The 23,131-nt window shown below is 29.8% G+C and overlaps 2 protein-coding genes across 6 annotated transcripts; one reads left to right on the top strand and one right to left on the bottom strand.

Annotated features, from left to right (window-relative positions):
• The first annotated feature begins 289 nt into the window (after nt 1-289).
• Nucleotides 290-4,909, top strand: Taf12 (TATA-box binding protein associated factor 12). 2 transcript variants are annotated; one of them, XM_070300784.1, is made up of 4 exons: nt 290-861; nt 1,220-1,412; nt 1,831-1,965; nt 4,743-4,909. In XM_070300784.1, the coding sequence occupies exons 1-3, from the start codon at nt 607-609 to the stop codon at nt 1,956-1,958; spliced, it is 576 nt and encodes a 191-aa protein (XP_070156885.1). In that variant the 5' UTR covers nt 290-606; the 3' UTR covers nt 1,959-1,965; nt 4,743-4,909. The 2 variants fall into 2 exon arrangements, with proteins under 2 accessions (XP_070156885.1, XP_070156884.1); XM_070300783.1 differs by lacking the exon at nt 4,743-4,909 and having other exon boundaries at nt 1,831-2,313.
• Svil (Supervillin) lies at nt 2,642-21,924 on the bottom strand. 4 transcript variants are annotated; one of them, XM_070300771.1, is made up of 24 exons: nt 21,528-21,924; nt 21,006-21,197; nt 20,600-20,755; nt 19,984-20,060; nt 18,401-18,530; nt 17,727-17,970; nt 15,644-16,891; nt 13,377-14,095; nt 11,951-13,261; nt 11,479-11,565; nt 10,966-11,134; nt 10,674-10,828; nt 9,698-9,939; nt 9,195-9,399; nt 8,963-9,114; nt 7,231-7,695; nt 6,795-6,945; nt 6,350-6,501; nt 5,953-6,225; nt 5,521-5,644; nt 4,456-4,650; nt 3,664-3,941; nt 3,292-3,447; nt 2,642-3,126 (listed from the first exon to the last, which is right to left on the bottom strand). In XM_070300771.1, exons 2-24 carry the CDS (start codon nt 21,193-21,195, stop codon nt 3,040-3,042), a joined length of 6,966 nt encoding a protein of 2,321 aa, XP_070156872.1. In that variant the 5' UTR covers nt 21,196-21,197; nt 21,528-21,924; the 3' UTR covers nt 2,642-3,039. The 4 variants fall into 4 exon arrangements, with proteins under 4 accessions (XP_070156872.1, XP_070156874.1, XP_070156873.1 ...); XM_070300773.1 differs by having other exon boundaries at nt 19,984-20,054; XM_070300772.1 differs by having other exon boundaries at nt 20,600-20,752.
• Nucleotides 21,925-23,131: the final 1,207 nt, after the last annotated feature.

The following is a 23,131-nucleotide window of genomic DNA, read 5'->3' as shown; positions in this document are numbered from 1 at the left end:
GTTAGTTCTAAAAGTAAGAACCAATCACATTCGATTGTTACTAAGCGGTTTTCTCTGCTGAACGCGACCAATATGTGATCATAATTGCGGTCGAGAAGACGCTAGAGATGCTTCCAAGTATTGCATTAACCAATTAGAATAAAGAAATCTTTACTCTTTTTGCCCTGATTGGTCAATCAAACGCTTCGAAGCATTTCTAGCGTCGTTCCGACCGCCGCCCGCAGCCCGCAGCCCGCAGCCCGCAGCCCGCAGCCCGCGCAGCCTAGGTCTAGTATAAAATATATGTATCGAAGTCTGTGGTTTCTACTCTCTTCTCAGCAAGCTAATAACCTATTTTATACTTTCTAATTCGTATTTCTCTTTGATATTTTATCTTTAACTCGTAATGTGAATTTTTGTGAATTTCACTTTTATCACTACACTGAATATTATAGCAATTATGTTTGTAATTTTTCTCCGGTACATGTGTAACATACATATCAAGAATGTAAATAACTGTTTTCTCGTAATTACAAGATTACAACAATAAAGGGGGTCAATAAACTTGCTGAACAGAGTTGGTTCTTGATGAAAATTTAGAACGAATTGTGTGTGTTTAGTGTAAGAATGTCACAACAAAGTGCTATCGTACAAACAACTAACGCGGGTTCCGAGATAACGCCTGTGCTTGGGACTTTACAGTCTGCAAGCTCTAATAATCAGGCCTCATCGGTTTTGTCTAATATGCAAAGCAACGTCGGTAGTACCACGGCAACTACTATACCACAGACGCAATCTCAACAAACTCAATACATTTCACAGTCTCCGAAACAAATATTACAACAGTCGTCCACTCCAAGTTCTTTTAGCGATTTTCCACAAGTATGTAATCTATATAAACATCATACAAATTAAAACATTTATACACAATTATATCCTTAATATTTAGGCAATAAGGATGAGCTTTTTATCAGCAAGATCAGGTTGCAAAGGATACATCTATATATATATATATATATATATATATATATATATATATATATATATATAATGTTATTTATGAAATACAATTTTAAAAAAACATTTATTTGTATAATACAATAATACAAATTTATATTCATTATTTACTTTACGCAATGTGATTTATCATCTTCTTGTCTTGATCGATGACGCGATGATTACTTTTGTATATTATATTTTTTTAATATGTTTGCTAATTGATACTGCTATTTGATTTTAGTTTTTAACAAAAACAAGATTGCAAGAGTTGGTAAGGGAAGTAGATCCTACTGAACAGTTAGATGAAGAGGTGGAAGAAATGCTTTTACAATTAGCGGATGACTTTGTAGAGACAACAGTAAATGCAGCTTGTTTATTGGCTAAGCATCGTCATGCGAATACAGTGGAAGTTAAAGATGTACAGTTGCATTTGGGTGAGTTTTCTACAATTTATATTATTTATATATATTATTAATAGAAAAAAATAGCTCTCAGGTTCCTTGTTGTCCCTCTCAGGGTAGGTTTGCCTTAATCATTCACATTTTTAAATCCATACGCTTATTTCAATTCTGTTTAATTTTCAAAAATTTCAAGTAAAGCTGACTTTAAAATTATTAAAATTATTCAAACTTTATTTGATACTATTTTTAAACGCTAAGCATCGTTATCATGGCATTCTTGTTGGGCTAATTTTATTTTTGTAAATTTTATCCGTACATTATGCCTTTAAAAGTTTTGATTGCCATAAAATTTATAATGAATACTTGTCAAAAAAGTTTTAATTATTGCAATAAATCGCACAAAGAAATGCTAAGCATTGATGATATTTATATCTGATATTTTAATTTCTAGAAAGAAATTGGAATATGTGGATCCCTGGTTTTGGTACAGATGAAGTACGTCCGTACAAACGAGCTACTATTACTGAAGCGCACAAACAAAGATTAGCGCTTATACGAAAATCTATCAAAAAGTATTAAATCATTTGTAAGTTACATTTAGTTAGTCTTAACTATCAAACTATTGTACTTTATATATTTTTAATTATCGTTGCTTGATAGCTTTGAGCAATTTGTAATTAAAATATTCATTAATAACAGCAATGGATCACTAACAGAGCGCTAACAATATTAAGTAGAGAAACTGGCAAATAACCAAGCCTTGGCTTTTATTTGCCAGTTTCTCCACTTAGTAAAATATTCATTTTAAAATTTTCTTTTTTCACACAAGTACGGATTGTTATACAGTTTTACAATAAATAATAAAATTTACACTTGCGTGTTTATGAAAAGTGCAAATATGTTTAAGCTTCTTTTGTAAATATTTATGTATTATAAGCCATATTTCCAAGAAATAATTGTAAATAAATTATACATGAATACATATGCTAATTTATCTATAAAAGATTTTTCCTTAGATTAAATATTTAAAAAATATACTTATTGAAAAAAAAGATTATCTTGAAAAATAACTATAATTTTTTTGTACTATGTGTGTATTATATCGTTTTGTTTTAAATACTACATGTAAGAACAAAGAAAAGATTAAAATAATATAGTGTTTTTTTATGAAATACTACTTAAAAATACAGATTATGATTTGCTTTATAGAAACAGTCTTATATATAGATATTACACATGAAGGAATAAGGTAGAACAGCATATCATTCACATACGCAAATTTATAAAGATCATACAAATATAAAGAAAATGTTCGCAAGCAGATTCGCATGTAGCAGGTATTAAAAATATATAATCATCTGTGTTCGTATGCCTATTATATATCGTTATATATATATATACGTCACAATTCAAATAGCGCTGGCAATGTTTCCGATTCGTGTTGATTTTTTAACCTTCGGTTAATTATTACACTAGATTTATCGTCGTTAAATTACTCGGTCGAAATGTTTCGTTTTATATATTGCAAGTTTTAACAAAAACATATTTAGGAACAGTTTTTTACAATTTTTCAAGTTATAAATATCAAAAACAATAATGAAAACTCCAACATTTTACAAGAGCAGCTACTGCTCGCAGTGTAGACAGTGAAAACAATCCATCAGAATAATCCTATTTCCTTTTTAAGATTTACTTGTTTCCAATTTGGAAGCTGTTGAAATTCTTCCTTGCTCATTCTCAATAGCTCCTAAATCATGAAATATATTATCTATAGCTTTTTTGAGAGATTATTGTTAATATTAAATGTGATAAAAAATATTTTATATATATATATATATATATATATATATATATATATATATATCCTGCTTTATTCACAAATCATAAATAGTCAAATATGTATGATACTAACTTGAAAGTGTTGTTGAGATAAATATAATTCTAAGCGTGTGGGATCGACTCCATCAGGCAAAGGTCTTTGCAATAACTGCGCAGGAGGATATATGCTTTGTGTTAAGCGAGCCAATTCATTTTCTGCAGTTAATACTTCTCCTGGATTCCGGCCATCCTGATCAAATGTTTAATAAATGCACATTATGTGTGTTACATATTTAGGATCATATTTTCGTACATTTGAAATATAATGAATCACATATGCACAAAGAAATAGTATTTATTATTTTAAAGTAAATCTTCGTTTCTAGCAGAATACACAAGATGTAAAAAGATATCGATAAAAAAAAATTACGATATATATATATATATATATTTTTTTTAAACATACGTCTATATTTAACTCAGCGACATCATCCCGATATATCCATTCAGGAAAGAGATTTATAAATTGCAAAGGTTCTAAACCAGCCCATACTAAGTATATTGGAAGATTCGTTGTTTGTGTGTTTCGAGTTTTTCGCCAATATTGTATCGCTATCGTCATCGCTGCTCTTCTCTCAGTCTGCCAACGGACAGTTTTGCTACCAGACTGATCTTCTGTTCCATTATCAGGCCACCATCCTTGCCAAATCCAAATCATGTTTTTATCATCCAATAAAAATAAAGCTGCAAGAGTTGCAAGTACCGATATAAAAATACTTATAACATAAATAATTTTGTTAAAAATTTTCATAATAAAACAATAAAAAAATTATTAAAATATAAAAAGATAAACATTAATATTAAAGCTATAAGTAAAACGTGGCAAAAATAAAAATAAAGATATCACAAATATAAATACTGCACCAGTTGGTTATAAATTTATTAGTATTATCTTAATGTATGCCAAAAAAAGGCATGTCTGTTCTCACATAATTCATAAATTCGTAACAAAGAAAAAAAAATTATTAAAGAAATAAAGGTGAGATTGGTAGAAAAGACAAGGTCATTTTCGAAAAAATACGTTGAAAGTTTCTAGTTCATCTTACAAAATACTGAATTATAAAATACCTTCTCTGTTAATAGTCGTGTTAAATAAAATAAAAATTTTTTTTCTCACGCATCTTTTTCAAAGCAGAATTTCCGATTGCATGCTCATCCGCGAATTAATGTCTGACATGCATTTTTAAACGTATCATACCTGGTTGATTCGCTTGATACAAGTCATCCTGTGAAAAGGGAAATGGTATGGTGAGGTCTGCGCGATGTGGACATAATATTTCCGTTGCGCGAAAGATTTTAGAGATACTCGATAGATGATAAAGCCTTGGAGTGTGATCTTGTATTTCAGATGTTTCCAATGACCAATACAACTTTTTATTCATACTACCTAATGCTGAGAAATACAAAGTTATGCAGCGTTAAGTTTCGTAAATAAACAATATTATTTTACATTATGAGTGTTAAACTCATTTTTTGTCTCTTTAGGCTGTCAAATCAAAAGAGCTACATTTTAAAAGAAGAGGAGAGAAGAGAAGAGAAGAGAAGAGAAGAGAAAAAGAGAGCATCCAAATTAGTTGTGCTTCTAATTTGTAATATAAAAATACATGATTCTATATGAGAATACTATTTTTTATATATTTAATCTAAAGAGAAATATTTTTATAATTACATATTAAATAAAAAAATCAACATCACACAATAATTAATATTATTAATTATATTATTTAAAAAAGCGCGTTTTAAAAAAGTCATACAATTTTGTTTGCTAGAAATTATGTGCATTATTGATCCAAAACATTACATTTGGTAATTAAAATTTGCAATGGAGCGGCGAATTGGATTGTGTAAATTTAACACATTTTCAGTTTTTAAGGAGGAACTGGATGGATCAACTATATCAAAAATTTATTAACTCTAATATATTATATTTCAAGATTCATGAATTTAACATTAGTAAATATTTATCATATAGAATTAAAATTTTGTTGTTATATAGTTATCGTGGTTGCTATAAAAAAATTAGTTTGATATAAGATAATATTTACGATTTTGAGATTAAATTATATACTACAGGATAAATTTTTACTTAAACTCATAAATTAATTATTAATTTAATATTTTGAAATGCTAAAAGTACTTCGTGCAATGTCAAATTCATGAATCACGAAATGTATTAGATTTATTAACTTTTGATATAGCTGATCCATCCAGTTTCCCCTTAAGTTTAAATGTTTAAAAAATGTTCACTAAACAGATTACTCACCGTTACTAAATTCTTCAGATTCCAAACCTTCTTGAATTTCACATATTTGTATATCATCCTTGTTCGATAATCCGACTTCTTTGGGTCGATTTTTTTTCAACTGGTTTGCTGCTTTTATCGCATTCTATAAAGAGAAAAAGTAAGAATGAAAGAAAGAGAACTATCCATAGCATGTATAGAATAGTGCCTCAGAGAGAGAAAAAAAAGGAAACAAAGTAATATAAGATAAGAAGAAGAGAAAGAAAGAAAGAAATACTATTTAACTTCTATTATTTACATTTGTTATATTATGAATTATTATGAATTCAATAGTTTGCAAAATGCAAGATTTATCACAATGTTAACCTCTATACCCATATGCGCGCGTATATTATCTAATATTTTGTGTGCGTTTATTATAATAATTATTATGGAAATTAATGAAAAATATACCTCTCTAATATGGCGTAATGAGTTATTTCCATGCCAGATATACACTTTTGCATTTTCGATGTCTAGCAATACAAAGGAACCTCTACTTCTTAATTGTCGAGTGCTACAAGAGACTTCGATCAAAAATGTCTCAGAATCTAAAATACCTCGACAAATGTACAATCTCCATTGTTTCTCACGTTTTTTCTCAGATTTCTTGCCACTGTGCACTATCATCTTTCCAGAAAATAAATTTAAGAATGCAGCCGGTTCATGCCCTTGGACAACCCGAATCTGCAAATATATACTAAATATAATTTTCTTCATTGAAAGAAGAAAGATGAACTCTGAATTAGTGCAGCCAATTCAGTTCAGTTCAGTTATAAAGAATAGATCCCATGATTTTTATTATTCTTACCTGAGGGCCTCGATCATTGCCTAATTCAATTGTTAACAATGCCGCAGCACCTCGTTCGTTCAAAGATGCATTTCTGCCCTGCCAAATAAAATATACGGACCTATCCCGACCTTTTGCCAAGTGTTTAGACGGCAGACCAGTAAGTTCTCTACCTATGGACATAAAAAAACAAATATAAAAACAGTTGTATTTTAAGAGCTAAAACTCTTATAATTAAGATCACACACATACATCACATGCATAACTAAAGAACTTGAATGTAAAATTCATATAAACTATTTTAAACTTATTTAAAAAAAAAATGAAAATTATATTATGAAACTAAAGTATAAAAGCAAAAACCTTTTATTCCTTTTACAAACCTTTTTTTTTAAAGATATGTATTTAAAACGCGGGTGTTATGAAAGTTCTGTGATTCCACAAAATTATACAATAAAAGACTTACCAGTAACCGTGACAGAATACATCCATTGAACGATATAACTATCACCAGAATAGAATTGCCCAATGGACGATTCATCTAAAAGGGCATGCGAAAATTCGTCGATGTGCCATACCATCACGCTTGTCGTAGCGACGATATATTCTTTCTTCAACTAAAATCAAATCAAAATTATTAATTAGTTTTGTAGTCAGTCGAACGCTGATTGTAAAATATACACGGTCTGTCTCAAAAGTTCCCGGAAAGTTCGGAAACTTTTGGGACAGACCGTATATTTTTTTTCTAAACGGAAATGTATTAAAAAATCAATAGCGACTATGTCTAAATTAATAATGCAATTAAATTACTTCAAAATTGATATATATATTTTTTATCTTCGATAAATATAGATGAAGAAAAAAAATATTTCTTACATTATACTAATGAAAAGATAAATTACCTCATTATCGTAGCAACCAGTGCCTCTACCTAAGTGACATCCTTCTAAGATCAAATCAACTGAAGTGGTGTTCGGTAACCACATATTTTCGTTATCATCGAAATGTATACTTATAACATCATCGATTTGTCGTACATTGTCCTTTCGACCTCGCGCCTTTATCACATTAGTGACATTAGGCCAATCGAGAAACTTCTCCCGGAAGAGTATCGTCTCGACATGTTGCGTCAGTTTAGCGAGTAAACACCACTCGGGTCTGCTCTTGGCGGATTTTACGGATAAACTCGCATTTTCCCGACTACCGATTATATGGGCCGCATTAATCGGACAAGCAGTACACTCGCTGTAATCGTATCCATCATTCCACATCTCCGTGGCGAGTCGTGTAGCGAGCTTCTTTTTGTCCGCCGTGACTCCTTTACCGCTCCAAATGTACATCTCGGTACCGAAGTCAAATACCAGGATCTTTGTGAAAAGCATCAAAAATGCATACAACATAACGTAATACCTTATGTGTTTCTTACAAAAAAAATGCTCAAATAAAGAACGCAATTTTTTAAAATAAAATGTAAGCCAATATGTAAAGATTGAACGGTAGTTTCTTCTAAAACAGATTTCCGGTTTTAAGCGTATTCAGACAATCTATGTTTCAAAAAATTGCTCTTAATGTAAATATATTTCAGTCCCAGATGCTTGTGTGCGAGTCGCATATATGAAAAATAGAATGAGATATAATTCTATAAAAAGATTTGTATTAAAAATTTCGTTTTATAGAATCGCTTTTGTTTTTATTTTTATCAACGTACATTATCATAGTTGAAGACAGTCTAATATTTCAAAAATTTGAACTCTTAGAAAGAGAAACAGAGAGAGAAAGAGAGAGAGAGAGAAAGCAAATCATCAAAAAATTTGTTTAGATATGCGTAAAACCGATATATATGAAAAATGCAAACTATGTAAATTTTGAATCATGAGTTCAAAAGAAGCCCAGAAAAATAGAATGTTCCCCCATTTATAATTTTATTTCTACAAACATATTTCTTCTATATGTATATATCAGATTACATAGGATATTCGTAAATTTACAAAATAAAATTTTATAGCAAGGAAATTCTCAGAAAATTATGTAATTTACTTGGACATTTGTAAAAATATGTAAGTATATAATGTAAAAATCTTTGAAATTATTATTTCAAGCAGTAATTGTGTGTGTGTGTGTGTCATTATGAAACATGTAAATATAGTTGGAATAGTCATAATTTAATCATACGTGCAATTCTTTTATAATATATATATATATATATATATATATATATATATATAAATATTTAAGTCTTTTCTAATGTATTAATTAATTTTTTTATTCACATTAAAAAACGAAAATCAACCATTTTTTTTAGAATGATACTTGATTAGTCAATTTAATAAAAAAAACTCTCAGTACTGATCACTTTGAATAATCGGGAAAACCCCATTATGAGCGATCAAAATGCTCTTTTTTACTATCCATTATTCTCTCAAATATCTACTAGTTTTTATTAAAATCATTATTTATATGTTTTAATCCTGTAAATCTTTACATCTTAAAAATAAAAGATCTTTTGAAATACTTTGATCACTTAATATTTTAAGATCTTTCTTGTCATAATATTGTTTTACGAATTTTGTAAATACTCTATGAATTATGAATCATCATGGCAATTATATAGCTTAGAATGAAATAAACAATTACCTTGTTCATATCGAGCATTTCAATCTTAGGTAATGTACCCCAAAACTTTTCATACGGCACTAACTGTTCATTTTTCAATTCATATACCATATTTGTATCGATAATAGCGGATTCATAGAGCTCATCTTCATCAGGATGGCCAGCTTCGACAACTGTCACGATATTATTAATGGGCATATAAAAATATATATAATGTTGAATATGTTTTACAAAGATAGAACGTAGGACATACTATTAAGATTTTCGCTGTTGAGCACACCAAGATACTTCCAAAATTGTTGGACTTCATCTCTCATGCAGTTCAATTTGTCTTCGTTTATAGAAATAACTTTAGTCGCTTGACAACCTAGATCCTTTCGTTGTTGAATACTTAATGCGATCTCAGCGGCACGGGATTTTTCAATGATGTTGCTGTATCTCCCTATGTAGTTAAAAATCTGCGATTTGTCGAAAATCAATTTTATTAACAATTAGTAAAAAAGAAAGAAAAGTATCGGAGATCGATAGATATTATACAATCTAAATCAAATCTATTATAGATCTGATTTATATATAGCCATCATATGTATGTGCCATCACACATATATTACTAGATATTTGATACTTTAAAATGATTAATATATTCTTTATCGTTATTTCTTTTTGTTGAAAAAATGAAAGAATCAACTGTATTATGTATATAATACTGTATTATGTATATTCTACTATTTTATATATATGTATATTTATTATTACCTCTGATTTTGTTACTAATAAGTAATTATCACCGCTATTAATACTCTCAGCGACAGGCTCAACCAGCCTAACTTGAACATGTCGTCTTCCTTTAACTAATATCAACATTATATCTTTATATGGTTGCAATTTATTCGCGAATACGCTTGTTTCCGATACATTTTTCAAAGTCACCGAGCTAAAATCTTCTGTAGATGCTAAACCAGCGAGAGCCTCAATAGAGAAAGACGAATTCTTAGCGACTGAAACATTAGACAAAAATTTGTAAGTCTTAATTGAAACATTTTAGTATATATAAATAGGGTGTCTACTCAAATTTTGTAAAAAAATTTCCTGATTTTTCAGGGTATTTTTATTCAAAATTTCAGGTAAAAACAAAGATATATATTTTAAAGATTTTTTGGTACAACTTCCTAAAACAAGTTTTTTAATTGTATGCATGTTTTAATGCTTTTCACTTATACAAAGAAAAAATACAGAGTTTCTTAAGTTTTAAATGCTAGAATTGCAAATGTACTGGAAAAAAAAAAAGAAAAAGAAAACTGTATAACTTTTGTAAGAAACATTTTTCATTTGCGTAACATTTTCAATTTTTTATCACTAAAAATTACAATAACGAATGTAATGCTTATTCAATATTTTGTTAAGACACATTAAATATACAAACAGAGAGATAGATATATATTTATAATATATTTTAAACACATAATTAATAATTTAGTTTATCGGCATATTGCTGACTGCTTACAATATAAGAATAAAATTATTAAGAGATTTTTTTTAATTCCTTGAGTCTCCTAAAAAAAAGAGAGAGACAGAAAGAGAGAGAGAGAGAGAGAGAGAGAGAGAATTCCCTAATTTTTTTCAAGTACATAAGAAATCTTTAAGAATCCCAAATTTTCCATGTTTTTCCAAGGAGTAGATACCCTGACAAAGATTATATTATGAAATGGCAAAGAAATCTGAATATGCTCACGTTTTTCTATGTTAAAGTTTTTAATCGCTGTCGCTATATCTGTGTGGATTTCGGTATATTCCAATCTTAAATCGGTGCGTGCCGCGAGAACTTTAAGAGGATTTCTCGAGCTGGCTCGTCGACGTTGCGTTCGTATGTTCCGCTTTTGTACTAATCTGTCGAGAAAATATATAATTTAGATTCTAGTTATATTTACATACACATACCAGTATTTCAAACAATTCGGATTTTTTCTGTTTCATTTTTTTCTTTCTTAATTTTTTACGAGTAATAGTAAGAAGCTAAAATTTACAATTTAGATTGTGGTGCAATTATATCGAAGTCATTTTCATCTAAATCAAAACACTCGTTCTCGCACTTTTCCAACGATACATTGCTAAAGAAAGAGGTAAACGTTTCGTCATCTGTTTTAAGTACCGAAACAGTTGGCAACGAGATATGCTCCGCTTTACACTCTTCACCTACAAATTACATATAATAAATATATATCACAAACTTTATAACTTTATGTACAATAAACTTTAATTTCATTAAAAAAAAATTTCTCGAAAATATTTAAATGAAAAATCACACATTTATTATCATTACAGCTCTTTTTTAGCAAAGATATTATTCATCCAAATTATACCAGATGATTTTATACAACTCAGTGACAAAAATAATACTATTAAAATTAAATAATATTGCAAATTGTAAAAATTTTCCTTCTCTCTCTTTGGGATAGCGCAAATCATCAACAAGATAAAGAGCACAATATTTTAAATAATGATTAAAACTAATTTTAATGATAATTATGTCAAAATACCGCTGTCGTCGCTAGCAGGTTCAGAGAAACTCGTACACTTAATAGAAGACAAATCTTTGCATGGACTTGTAGGAGTCGATACTGCACCTGAAAAGATATAGTTCTTAGCAATTATTTTTGTTTAGAATACAAATTAAGAGAATTAAATTTATCTACTATTTGTTAAATCTCTCTCTCTCTCTCTCTCTCTCTCTCTCTCTCTCTCTCTCCTCACAAATAATTGGATTGTTCAGGCAATATAAATGTCTAAAGAACAATTTGTAAAAATTGTCTAAAAAAGCAATTTAAATTTTTGAGACATATTCTGATTATCTAAAAAATGGCCTAGATCTTTGAAATTTTCTTTAGATGCTTAGACAATAATGCTTATACAATCTATATCTTTGATAGAAAAGGCTTAAATCTTTAAGATGTTCTCTAAAAATTCTGTAAAATTCTGTTTTTCTCAAATACAAGAAACTCTCGTCTTTACCTTTTCTCGTTTTGAATCGCTGTGGACGTGGTGCTTTCTTCTTCTGATTTGAAATATTCGCTGTGGTTTCCGTGAGAAATGACGAATTTCCGTCTTTCGATTCGACCACTTTCATTTTGCCAGCGACAGTGAAGTTAATTGCGTCGGGTTCTACAATTCTACTCTTCCAGATTTCCATGGAGGATTCTAACTTTTCGATGCAATCGGCCAATACACCTGACTTGATCGTCGTGTTCTCCTCCGCACTCAATAGTGGATTATCAAATGAATCATTAATTTTGCCATCAGCCACGCGTTGCTTCCAGCTCGTACTACCACTATGATGTAGCGCAGCCAGTCGATCGGCAATACTCACAGTTGGCGTCTCGCTTGTTTCTATCGATGCTATTACCTGAGTCGCATTGCGATATTGTCGCTCCAAGCGTTGTCGTGGCTTCCGCCTTTCATCGCCGCGCAAATATTGATTGATATTCTTGGACAATGAATTAGAACATCGTGTGATATTAGCATATTTTTTATTTTCAGTAATATGTACTTCGTAATCATTGGAAGATGACGACGCGTGATCGTCGTCGTCGTCGTTCTGCGTCATCGTTCTTTCCTGCTTCTCATCATTGGCATCTTTTTCGTTGTCCTCATTATCATTGGTATCGTCTTTATCATTGTCATTGTCGTTGTGAACATTCGATATTCTATTTGATTTGACTATTAATAAATTGCTGTGCCATTTATCATTGCATCTTTTTGATACTCTGCTACTCAGAATAGTATCAATTTTACAATTATTTATATCATTCGATAACATTTTCTCATTCCGAAATATCGTAGTTTTATGAGAAGGCACTGAAGCTCTGTTTTCTATGTTATCACTTTCCTTAGAAACAATTGTACGCGAATTGTCGCAAAGACATTGCAAACTATGTTGCGCCATATTAGTCGTTATGTCAGAACTATCTAATCTTTCGCAGAATCTAGTAGTTTCACTGCTTTGTTTTTGGCTCTCGATATCACCTAAGCCGCCATCGCTTTTCGAAGTTACTGGATCATTCGTGGTTTCAATGGGCCTCAAGTTAAGATTACTTTTTAGAATAGAACGGAGATACACTTCGGAATTCGGCAAGATAGTTGGTTGTTCCTCCGTTTCCTCATATTCTCTCTTAAGCACAGGCTTTATTAATTTCGCAGTTTGCAGTTCTGGGATTTTAGTACATAGATTTTTTATATGACCAATGGATGACTTTAAAATACCTTTTGGTAAATCATGCTGCAACAATGTGTTTGCAAGCGGTGTATAAAGTGGTTTTGAATGCTCTGAAACAATAAATCGTATGATTGCTTATTTAATATTGTATTATATATAATTTTTATAATCGATTTTATAATCTTTCTGATAATCGATACAAATATTACTTTACTTAATACTTGCCTCTGATCAAGGTTTGAATTTGGTAATTTATGTTTAGTGGGGATATTCGAGATGCCACTTCAACTTCCTCGGAAGTTACAGGCTGTGTTTTGTAACGTGCAGATAATCGTTTCTTTTGAATTAATCTTTCCTGGTATGCGGCAGTATCTGCTGTCGCGATCTTTTGATCAAAGAGTCGCACACGTTCGGCTATGCTGAGTTTGGACGGCTCAGATTCGTCAGTAAGCGCTCCCGAAATATTCAATGTGGTGTTGCGATGATTCTGTAGAACTGCTTCACGCACTTCTTGGGAAGTTACTGGTTGTGTATTAAATCTCTCGCTCCCCTGTGTCTTCTTGCGCTCGCGATAACGTTGAACGCCGCGCGATGATTTCTGCAGAGTTATACGTTGAGAATCATTTTCCGTTATAACTGTAGCGTTCATTTTTTCTTGTAGAGTCTTAAAGTGTTGTGTCATTTTTGACACGCTGTTGTTACGATGAATAGTGGCAGAATTCTCTTGTGTATCCTGCTGATCCTCTTTGTCTTTCACAGTCTCTTTCTTGTCAGTCGTCCGAGTAAGAATCTTTATCGCATCGCGATGATTGTCCATATCAGCATCGAGCTTTACGAAATATACATGCGAGTCCGTTTTATTCTTCTCCTCCATGCTATTCATATGACTTTGTTTGATTTGACAGAACTTTCCACACAACAGTTTACTATCTTCAATTGCAGAACTAGAAAAAAAAAACATACACACAAATGTGTACTAATATTAATAATTTACATATTCAATAAACTCATTTCTTTAAAAATAAATCCTAGAATAACACCATAAGGCGTTTATTCATAAATATATTGCACACGACTATCCCCGATTTCTGCTTTGAGAATCGTGTGTTAGATGATCTATAATTAAACTTGGCATGGGCTCAAAGCATCACTAAGTTCATACATTATTACAGCAAATTGAAAAAGATTCATTTTTCAAGCCTAATGTTGCACAGTATAAGAAATTTGTTTCTCACGTATTGCAATTTGACTGAATTCTTTTATGGGAGTAATGCTACATAGAAAAAATTGTAAACAGAGATTTCGTTTATACATATCGAGCAATTGGACATAGAATTTCTTAATGAATTTGGATAATTGAATTTTATCAATTCAGAAAACTTTTTTCACTTTTTTAATTCAATAAAAAATTATGCCATTATATTAATGCACTCTTAAATATTTAAAATTTCCAATTTTGCTCCATTTAGCAATTTAAGAACAAATATTTTTAAACACAAGAGCTAAATAAATATTAAACCATTTCCTCACTCATTAATAACATAAATTATTTTGCAAAACAAATAAATAGGATTTAAGCACTAATTCAAAATAATAATAATGCATTCTTATGTCAAAATTCAAATCTTGAACTAAGCAGTTCTTAAGTAGGTTATCTATTCAAATTTTGTAAAAAGATTCTCTGAAAATTTCCTAATCTTTCGAGTTTTCTTGTTCAAAATTCCAAGTAAAGAGAACTTTTTTAGAGATTTTTTGGAAGCAACTTTTTAAAAAAGTCTTGTTATTATTATTGTGTGAATTTTCTAATACTTGTCATTCACACAGAAAAAAATAAAGAGCCACTTAAATTTCAAATGCTAGATTTGAAAATGTACTAAAAAAAACTGAAGCTTTGATAAGATAAACATTTTTCATTTGCATAAATTTTTTTTTATTTTTGTCATTAAGAAAATTTCAATAAAAATATGTGCTGCATATTACATATTCTGTTAAAACAGAGATGTAAATATATATTTATAATACATTTCAAATATATATTATTCATACGACTTGACCAACTAGTATATTATCCATTGCTTATATTATAAAAGCAAAATTACCAAAGAGAGAACAGTTTTTAAAAAAAATTTTCTGAATTTCAATAAAATTCCATGAGATTATCCTGATTTTTTTAAATAAAAAAAATCCCTGAAAATTCTATACTCTCCATATTTTTTTAGAGAGTAGACACCCTGTTAAGCAACTTTCCTCGTGACGTAGAGCAAAATAATATTCTCATGTTTATTGATGCACGAAAAAAATGAAAAGATTTAATAAGTCGTGTGTTATACGAGACCGAATTAGTAAGTTTTGATTTTTTACTCGTAAAGTATTATGTTAATATTTGTATACACTAAATATCATTAATACATATAATTATATATCTAATGTTTTAATATAACTATTATTCTTTCACATTCTGTCATAGTAATTTACTATTACAATAGATATACCTATTTTCTGCATAGGAGATGTCACATACATTGGGTCGGTCGGTTGTGAAACTACAACTTGCAATTGTTGGTGTATACAACACATCGATTGGTGAACTTGATTCGAGAGACCTTCGTTTGGTCAAAACGCGAATGGAATCGACGTAATCATTGCCGTTAATGGATCGCGCGTGGCCTACGGATTGTGCTCTCTTTCGCAAAAATAAATTCGCCGTTAAGTCGCGCGTATCATCTTGATAACGGCTACCGCTCGACTGTTTCAATATAGATCGTACATTTTCGATCTCAATTGCTCGATTCTTTAACGCGGACAATTTCCTTGGTGAAGTCGACTCCGTCTCGTAACCGCCTTCTTCGTACGAATTTTTTCGTGAAGACTTTAAGATTGTTTTCTTTGGTCTATCATGCTCATGTTCATCTGACTCTGTACTCAATTTCTTCTTTAATATGGGTCGAGGTTCGAGACATGAAACGTCACCTCCAGCAAATTCTTCCTTGCCATATTTTTTCTTTAATATTGGTCTCACTTCAGATCCATCAAGACCATCGGAAATTAAGCTCGCGGTCGTGTTAGCGATTGTGCTTCCACTCGCATTCGTATTCACAACGTCCGACACGATGGTCACATGATGATTGACATTATTGGCGCGTACATTGTTTGCGAGTTTTCGTTTTAGAATACTCTGCGGCTCCGAAGATCCTAATGGCAATTGATGAACTTCCCTGTCGTCTTCTCTAGACGATTTGTGCTTCAATATGGAAGCGGGTAGTTGATCAGGACTCTGATCTCTCTTGACGATCTCATCTAATGATGATCGTCTTTGATTTTTCAAGATTGGCCGAAACTCCGAATAGATGTTGTCAGCAAAAAAAACATCGGGAGAACAGCTACGACGACGTAATATTTCACTTTCGTCTAAACTGCTCCGTTTCTTCAAGATACCATGTCTCTTATGAGAAACAGATTCCACGACAGATGGCGAGAAAGTTACTGGTGACGGTACGTGAGGGGAACTGCCAGACGACGTTTGACGTTCGCTTCCTTCACCATCGACTGTTTTATGTTTAAGAATTGAAATTGGCGCATTCTTCGATACGTTATACCTTTTTGGCGACATTGATACTTTCTCGGTCGAATGATTCGCGCAGTTTGTAGTTGCAGATGTGAGTCTTTCCACACGTTCCATGGTAGCTCGCGTTAGCGCCGTTAACACATCCACTCTGCGTGAAACCTCGGAATCGTCATTACTGAAGAAAGTTAATTTTAACTAATTAGTTACGCTTTCTTTCTAATATTACTTTTGCTAATAAAATACTAATGGAATGAGATGGATGCAATATGTACATACATATTTATATATGTAGAGTTCTCATATCCCATCGACTTACGGTGTTCAATTTCCATATTATTATACGTAATAATTGATGTTATTTAAAAAAATTGTATAGTTAAATATATTTTGTTTCAAGGAGAATATTACATGGTTAGAATAGTTTTGTATAAAAGCAAAATTATCAAAGAGAGAATTTAAAAAAAATTTCCTGAGAATTTCCTGATATTTCCAGATACAAAAAAAAAAATCCTTGAGAATGTCAGATTTTCCGTGTTTTTCCAGACAATAGATGGCCTGTACATATACAACTCACAGTCACAGCTACATTTACATCCGCATGCATGCGCGCACGCGTGTGCAAATACACATACATACATTTATATATTTCTTTTGATTTTTTGAAACAATAAATAAAATATCTCGTCATAAATTATTCACTTTCTTTTTATTTCATTTTAATCAGAAAAATGAAAAAAATTTATTTATGCAATAAAAAATATATCCTATTTAAAAAAATATTACTTTCAAATTTGATAAATATAATTGCACATAGAACAAAAATATTTTATCGACAAAATGTCATTCTCAATATGATATAATGTTTGTCCCAAATATTATCCTTATTTTTCAAAATATTTTATCTTATTATTTAAAATAGGATGTTCTGTATGTATGTAGATATTGTAAAATAGATTTAATAAAATTTTGAACTCTTTTGTACATATATATCTATTATTATATATATATACCTAGGCTGTTGTATAATGGAACGCTTCGTGCTGACGATAGATGCAACAGAAGATGACGAGTAAGTTTTAGAGAGATTCTTTATGTTGTTACATTCAGCTTCAGTTACTTTCAAATCGATATGTTTTCTATGTGAATTGGCAATAGTCACTTGATGATTGCTACAAGAGCCAGCTGAACTTGATATTTCAGACACTTGACTTTGTTTGTTAGAATGCCTTCTGAAGCGTCTCTCATTAGAATCAGCTAAAAATTATATCGAATCATTGAAAAAGTTGGGTATAGGGCAAAATTACAAACATTTAAGCTAACACTCACTCCAAATCAGAAACGCGATTCGTATATATAGTACAGTTGTGTATATAACTTTTATAATTTAAAAGTATATACATATACGCGCACGCATACATTCGTACGCATATTATGCGCACACAAATATCAGTTTTGAATATACTTCCTAAACTCGTTTCTTTTGCAATAATTTTCATTATGTTTGTAATTTTATATTAAATTTTTTGCATTTTATTAAAATCTCAATTACTTTCAAAATATTTTTTCTATTATAGCTTTTTCTACACTATTATAAAGAAATATAGTATACAATCTTTGATATTTAAAAAAAATATTTCAATAAAATACCTACTGTTAGAAAGTAATAGATTAATAAATTCCTCACCATCACTTGAATGATCAGTAGACACTGCTTCTACATGGCGCGACCTATTTAAGTAAGATTTGCGTTTGTAACTCTTATCTCTTTCCTTGACAGGATTCATGGTAACACCATCTAAAGATGTGGAATTTTTCTACACGCAGATATATATATATATACACAACACATACATATAATTACACACACATATATATATATATATATTACATATTCATAATACACACACACACACACACACACACACACACACACACACACACACACACACACACACACACACACACACACACACACACACACACACACACACACACACACACACACACACACACACACACACACACACACACACACACACACACACACACACACACACACACACACACACACACACATATATGTGTTTATGTAAAAAGTGTCTCATTTTAAACTATCCAATCGAATATCTCAAAAACTGAACTCGACAGGTAAAAATGTTATAGACAAAATTTTTATAAGATATTGAGAGGAGAAAAAGTTAGCGACCTTGTTTTTAACTAAGATCATTTTTCAAAGTATTGTAAAGGTTAATTGTTTTTTTAAATATAAGTATTTTTTTATAGCAGATTCTAAAAAAATTGCTCAATTTTGTGTAAAAAAAAAATTCCTAAAACATGTATATAGCTTAAGTCTAATAGCTTTTTTAGAATTATTTTACTTCATTTTTCATTTTTGCACTAAAACATTTCGCTATTAATTTTACAAGTAATCACTTTAGAAGAGAATGGTACTATAAAATAGTTTCTCTTTTATATCAATATAGAAAATTGTAAAAATTCTTGGCATATTTGTAAAACTGCACTTATGATTTAAATATATTCATGTTACATTGTATTTAGGTATATTAATTTTGTGAAGCTAAATTTTATAAATATATATTCCTAAGAACATTTTGAAAGTTGTTAGAACTAAAAATGTTAAATAGCTAAAAAAAATATATTTTAGTTTTTATAATAAATACTGATATACAGTCTTTAAAAAAAATAATTCCGGTGACTTTTGCAAACTATATTTTATTCATTGCAGTGATACAAATCTAGTTGCAGTTTAATCATTTAATTACCAAACAATCAACAATTTATCATTTTTTAAATGATTTAAATTAAATGTTTTTAAAATTATATATTAAAATATATTTTTTGAAATTTTTAATTAAATTATTTTTTAAATTAAATTTTTATAAAATACAAATAAATACAAATAAATTGATAGCAAAATAAAAATGTTGGCACCTTATTTAAATCTGTGCGTAGCTATTAGTAGTTAAAATTAAAATTTTTTGCAGCAATTTACTAATACTTGCAAAATCTTTATCATGATATCGCCTAGACGATATTGAATAGTCTTCTTACTGAAGTGACATTCTGCTGCGCCATACAAAAAGCATTTTTATTTAGCTTCACTATTGTAAAAAGATTGAGCAAAGACTTTAAATATTAAAAAAAAGTTATTACAAAATATATTATATAAATATATATATTATCCAATATATTATCATATCTAATATTTGTGTATGTAATCATAAAATAATAATTATAAATACTTACTTGCTTAGGTGATGGATTGTGCCTTTGAGAAACAGGAGCTTCTGATCCACGTTTCTTAGATAACGTTACATCTATTTCTACAAAGAAACAACTTATTGGTATGTTCTTCAACAAATTAATCAAGTATACATAACATTATGTGAACATATTTATAACATATTATTTATTCAGTAAAAATATATGTATCACACAGTGATACATTGTATTAAAGAATAATGTTAACAAATTAATTACATTTTGTCATACAAGTATACATACATATATATATATATATATATATATATATATATATATATATATATATATATATACATTAATATATTAATATTTATATTATAAAAAAATGTTTCATTTTAAATAATATAAAATAATATAATCTACATTCAAAATGATAGAAATAAATAAATATATTAGACTTTAAAAAATTATTATATAGACTGAAAAAAGATAATATGGTAATACCATCATTATTTTTCTATATGCTAAGAGAAAAGTACAGTTTATAGTATAGAAAAAATTGGGATATAATATATGATAATACAAAATTTTACAATATATAATTAAAATTATATAATAATTTCTAAAATATAAATATAAACTTGAGACATTCACTCACCATTGGATATAGAAGCGGCTCTCAATCTAGAGGTTCTGTTTTCACGAATCTGAGCAGTTTTACAGATTGGAAAATTGTTAATACTCTCCTTGGGCCTTATCTTAGATATTATTTTATTATTCTTCTCCGCTGTAAGATTACATTGCTTCTTTTCTACTGATAAAAATAAATTATATATTTTGCTTAATATTTTAAGATTAAACTAAAGACATAAAAGCAAGATATTTAAAGCACAAGTAATTGCTTAAAGGTATTAGTATAAATTATAAATTATTGTTTTTTTTTAATCTATCAAAATATAATTTGAAAAAATATAAATAAAACCTTTACCAGATGTTAAAATGTTTATTTTTTATGATTAAAAACTAATTACTTGGCAAATGTTGTCTACATTTTTTATACTTACTAATATTCGAGGAACGAGTAGTTATATCTTCTTTAATCAATGATTCAATGTTCTTATGACCATAGTGCTGTAAATCACTGTCTTGCAAACAAGTGTTTTGGTTTACCAAGTATGTTGTAGTATCCTTTGTTTCACTTGACAAATTCTCCTCACTAGCTGCCATCAAAACTGTGATTCCGGTAGCTACCATTACTGAAAATGATATATTTTTATAACATTTGTAATACTATTAAAACATTATTATAAAATTATATTATTTTTTAAATAATTTTTTTACTTATATAATTAGTTTTTTTAGAAAATCTTTTAGAAAAATATTGGAGTTTTCTCATAACTGACTTACTAATTTTAAAGCAAATGCAGTATATTGCAGTTAAATATGTGTATCGATATAATATGTTAAATTAAATATATATGATAATATGTAATTTTTGAAGAGCAATAAAAAATCATAAAATTGTTATAAAAAATACAAGTTTCAATGTTAAACAGGCATTATGAAACTAATAAATTTTTACTCACTTAATATGAATTAATATGAGTTTTCTTGCGCTGCGGCCATAATTTTACTTTCGAAAATTTTCGAAAAAAATTGTTGGGCAATAGAAAACGGAGCACAGAAATGATGCATTATGATTAATTGTAAGCTATCACAGTTATTTAATAAATACTATGCATAAAATGATATAACACTCGCGAGACAATCGTGTAATCGAGATTAATCCGCGTGTGATCTGTATAATAAGCTCAAGCGAAACATTTATATCATATTTACATCAAACATGAAAATTGATAATTGAAGAAAAAGTAAACATCTTTACAAAAACAGTATTATTTCAATGAACAACATTGAACTGATCATATCAATGGATGCGTTTAATGTGGTTTAGCTGAGAAAACTGTTGAGTTGTCAACTTGTAATACTCAAGTTAGGTTGCACTTTCTATCCGGATTCTACCATAGAGCTTTATATACCTACAGATGCCCTCGGTATACTTAATAGCGTTTTCGAATGTAGCCAGGTTTAATCGCTCTGAGAACGATTAATGACGTCATTGCATCGTCTCTGCCAATAAAAGGCTTGAATTCATAGTAAAATATAGTGATTAATTGATCCGGGTTGGATTAAAGACCAATTTCACCAAAAGATTGTGTTCCGATTATAGAGTTGTTACATGGCACCCTTAGGCCGATATTACATTTGTCGTACGACAAACTTTTTAAGCATACTGATTGGCTGCAAAGATTGGTCAAATTTCAATCTTCAATACGTAATCTGATACGGGCTTAAAGGCATAGGGCCCGAGCACAGATTTTTGCATAAGCGCATAACCATAAGCATAAGGAAATTGATTGGTCCACAAGCATATGCATAAGGAAATATGCAAAAGTGTGTGCTCCCCGCTATACTATGCCTATGTATAGGACTCTAAGCAATGCAAAGAATCGATGTGTGAGCCAATAACAATTTACCTTATTTAGCATCTCTTTTCAATAGCGGCTGCTCACACATCGATTCTTTGCATTGTATTATGGGTTGCTGGTGATTTAACCTTCCTTCATATAACCTTACCCTGAACCCCGACGAGATACTATTAAAGACCGTCAGCCCTAAATAAATTTTTGTGATCATCAAGTGGATCAAATGAACCCGGAGATAATTGAAAAATGTTGACATTACTGGCCGACTACATGAATAAGATAATTACACGATTTATTTAATTCATACGGTTATTTTAGTTCATCCAGTTATTTGTTTTATTATAAAAAACACCGACGAGATATCATTAAAGATGGACAGTCTTATCGGATTTAACATATTATTGGAAAAAAAAATTCGACATGCTCTACTATAGGTATAAATCTTTGCATTGTCGATAATAAAACAGTAATTTTACAATAAAATGTTTATTTTGTTGTTCTTGAGGCAGTTACAGAAAAGATCTATACATTTTTTCGATAATAAAACAATAACTGGATGAATTAAAATAACTCGCAGCAAATTTTTTTCAGTCACGCTAAAGCCCGCATCAGACTATGCATTGAGATTGAAATTTGACCAATCAGAATAAGGAACTTTTAGTTCCTTTTATCCCGATTGGTCAAATTTCAATCTTCAATACGTA

This window comes from Polyergus mexicanus, unplaced genomic scaffold (genome assembly GCF_030449975.1).
Source record: "Polyergus mexicanus isolate NDT 795.1 unplaced genomic scaffold, iyPolMexi1.0 SCAF_8, whole genome shotgun sequence".
NCBI classification, from domain to species: domain Eukaryota; kingdom Metazoa; phylum Arthropoda; class Insecta; order Hymenoptera; family Formicidae; genus Polyergus; species Polyergus mexicanus.
Note: the sequence above shows the minus strand (reverse complement) of the source record. Positions and strands in the feature narration are given on the sequence as shown.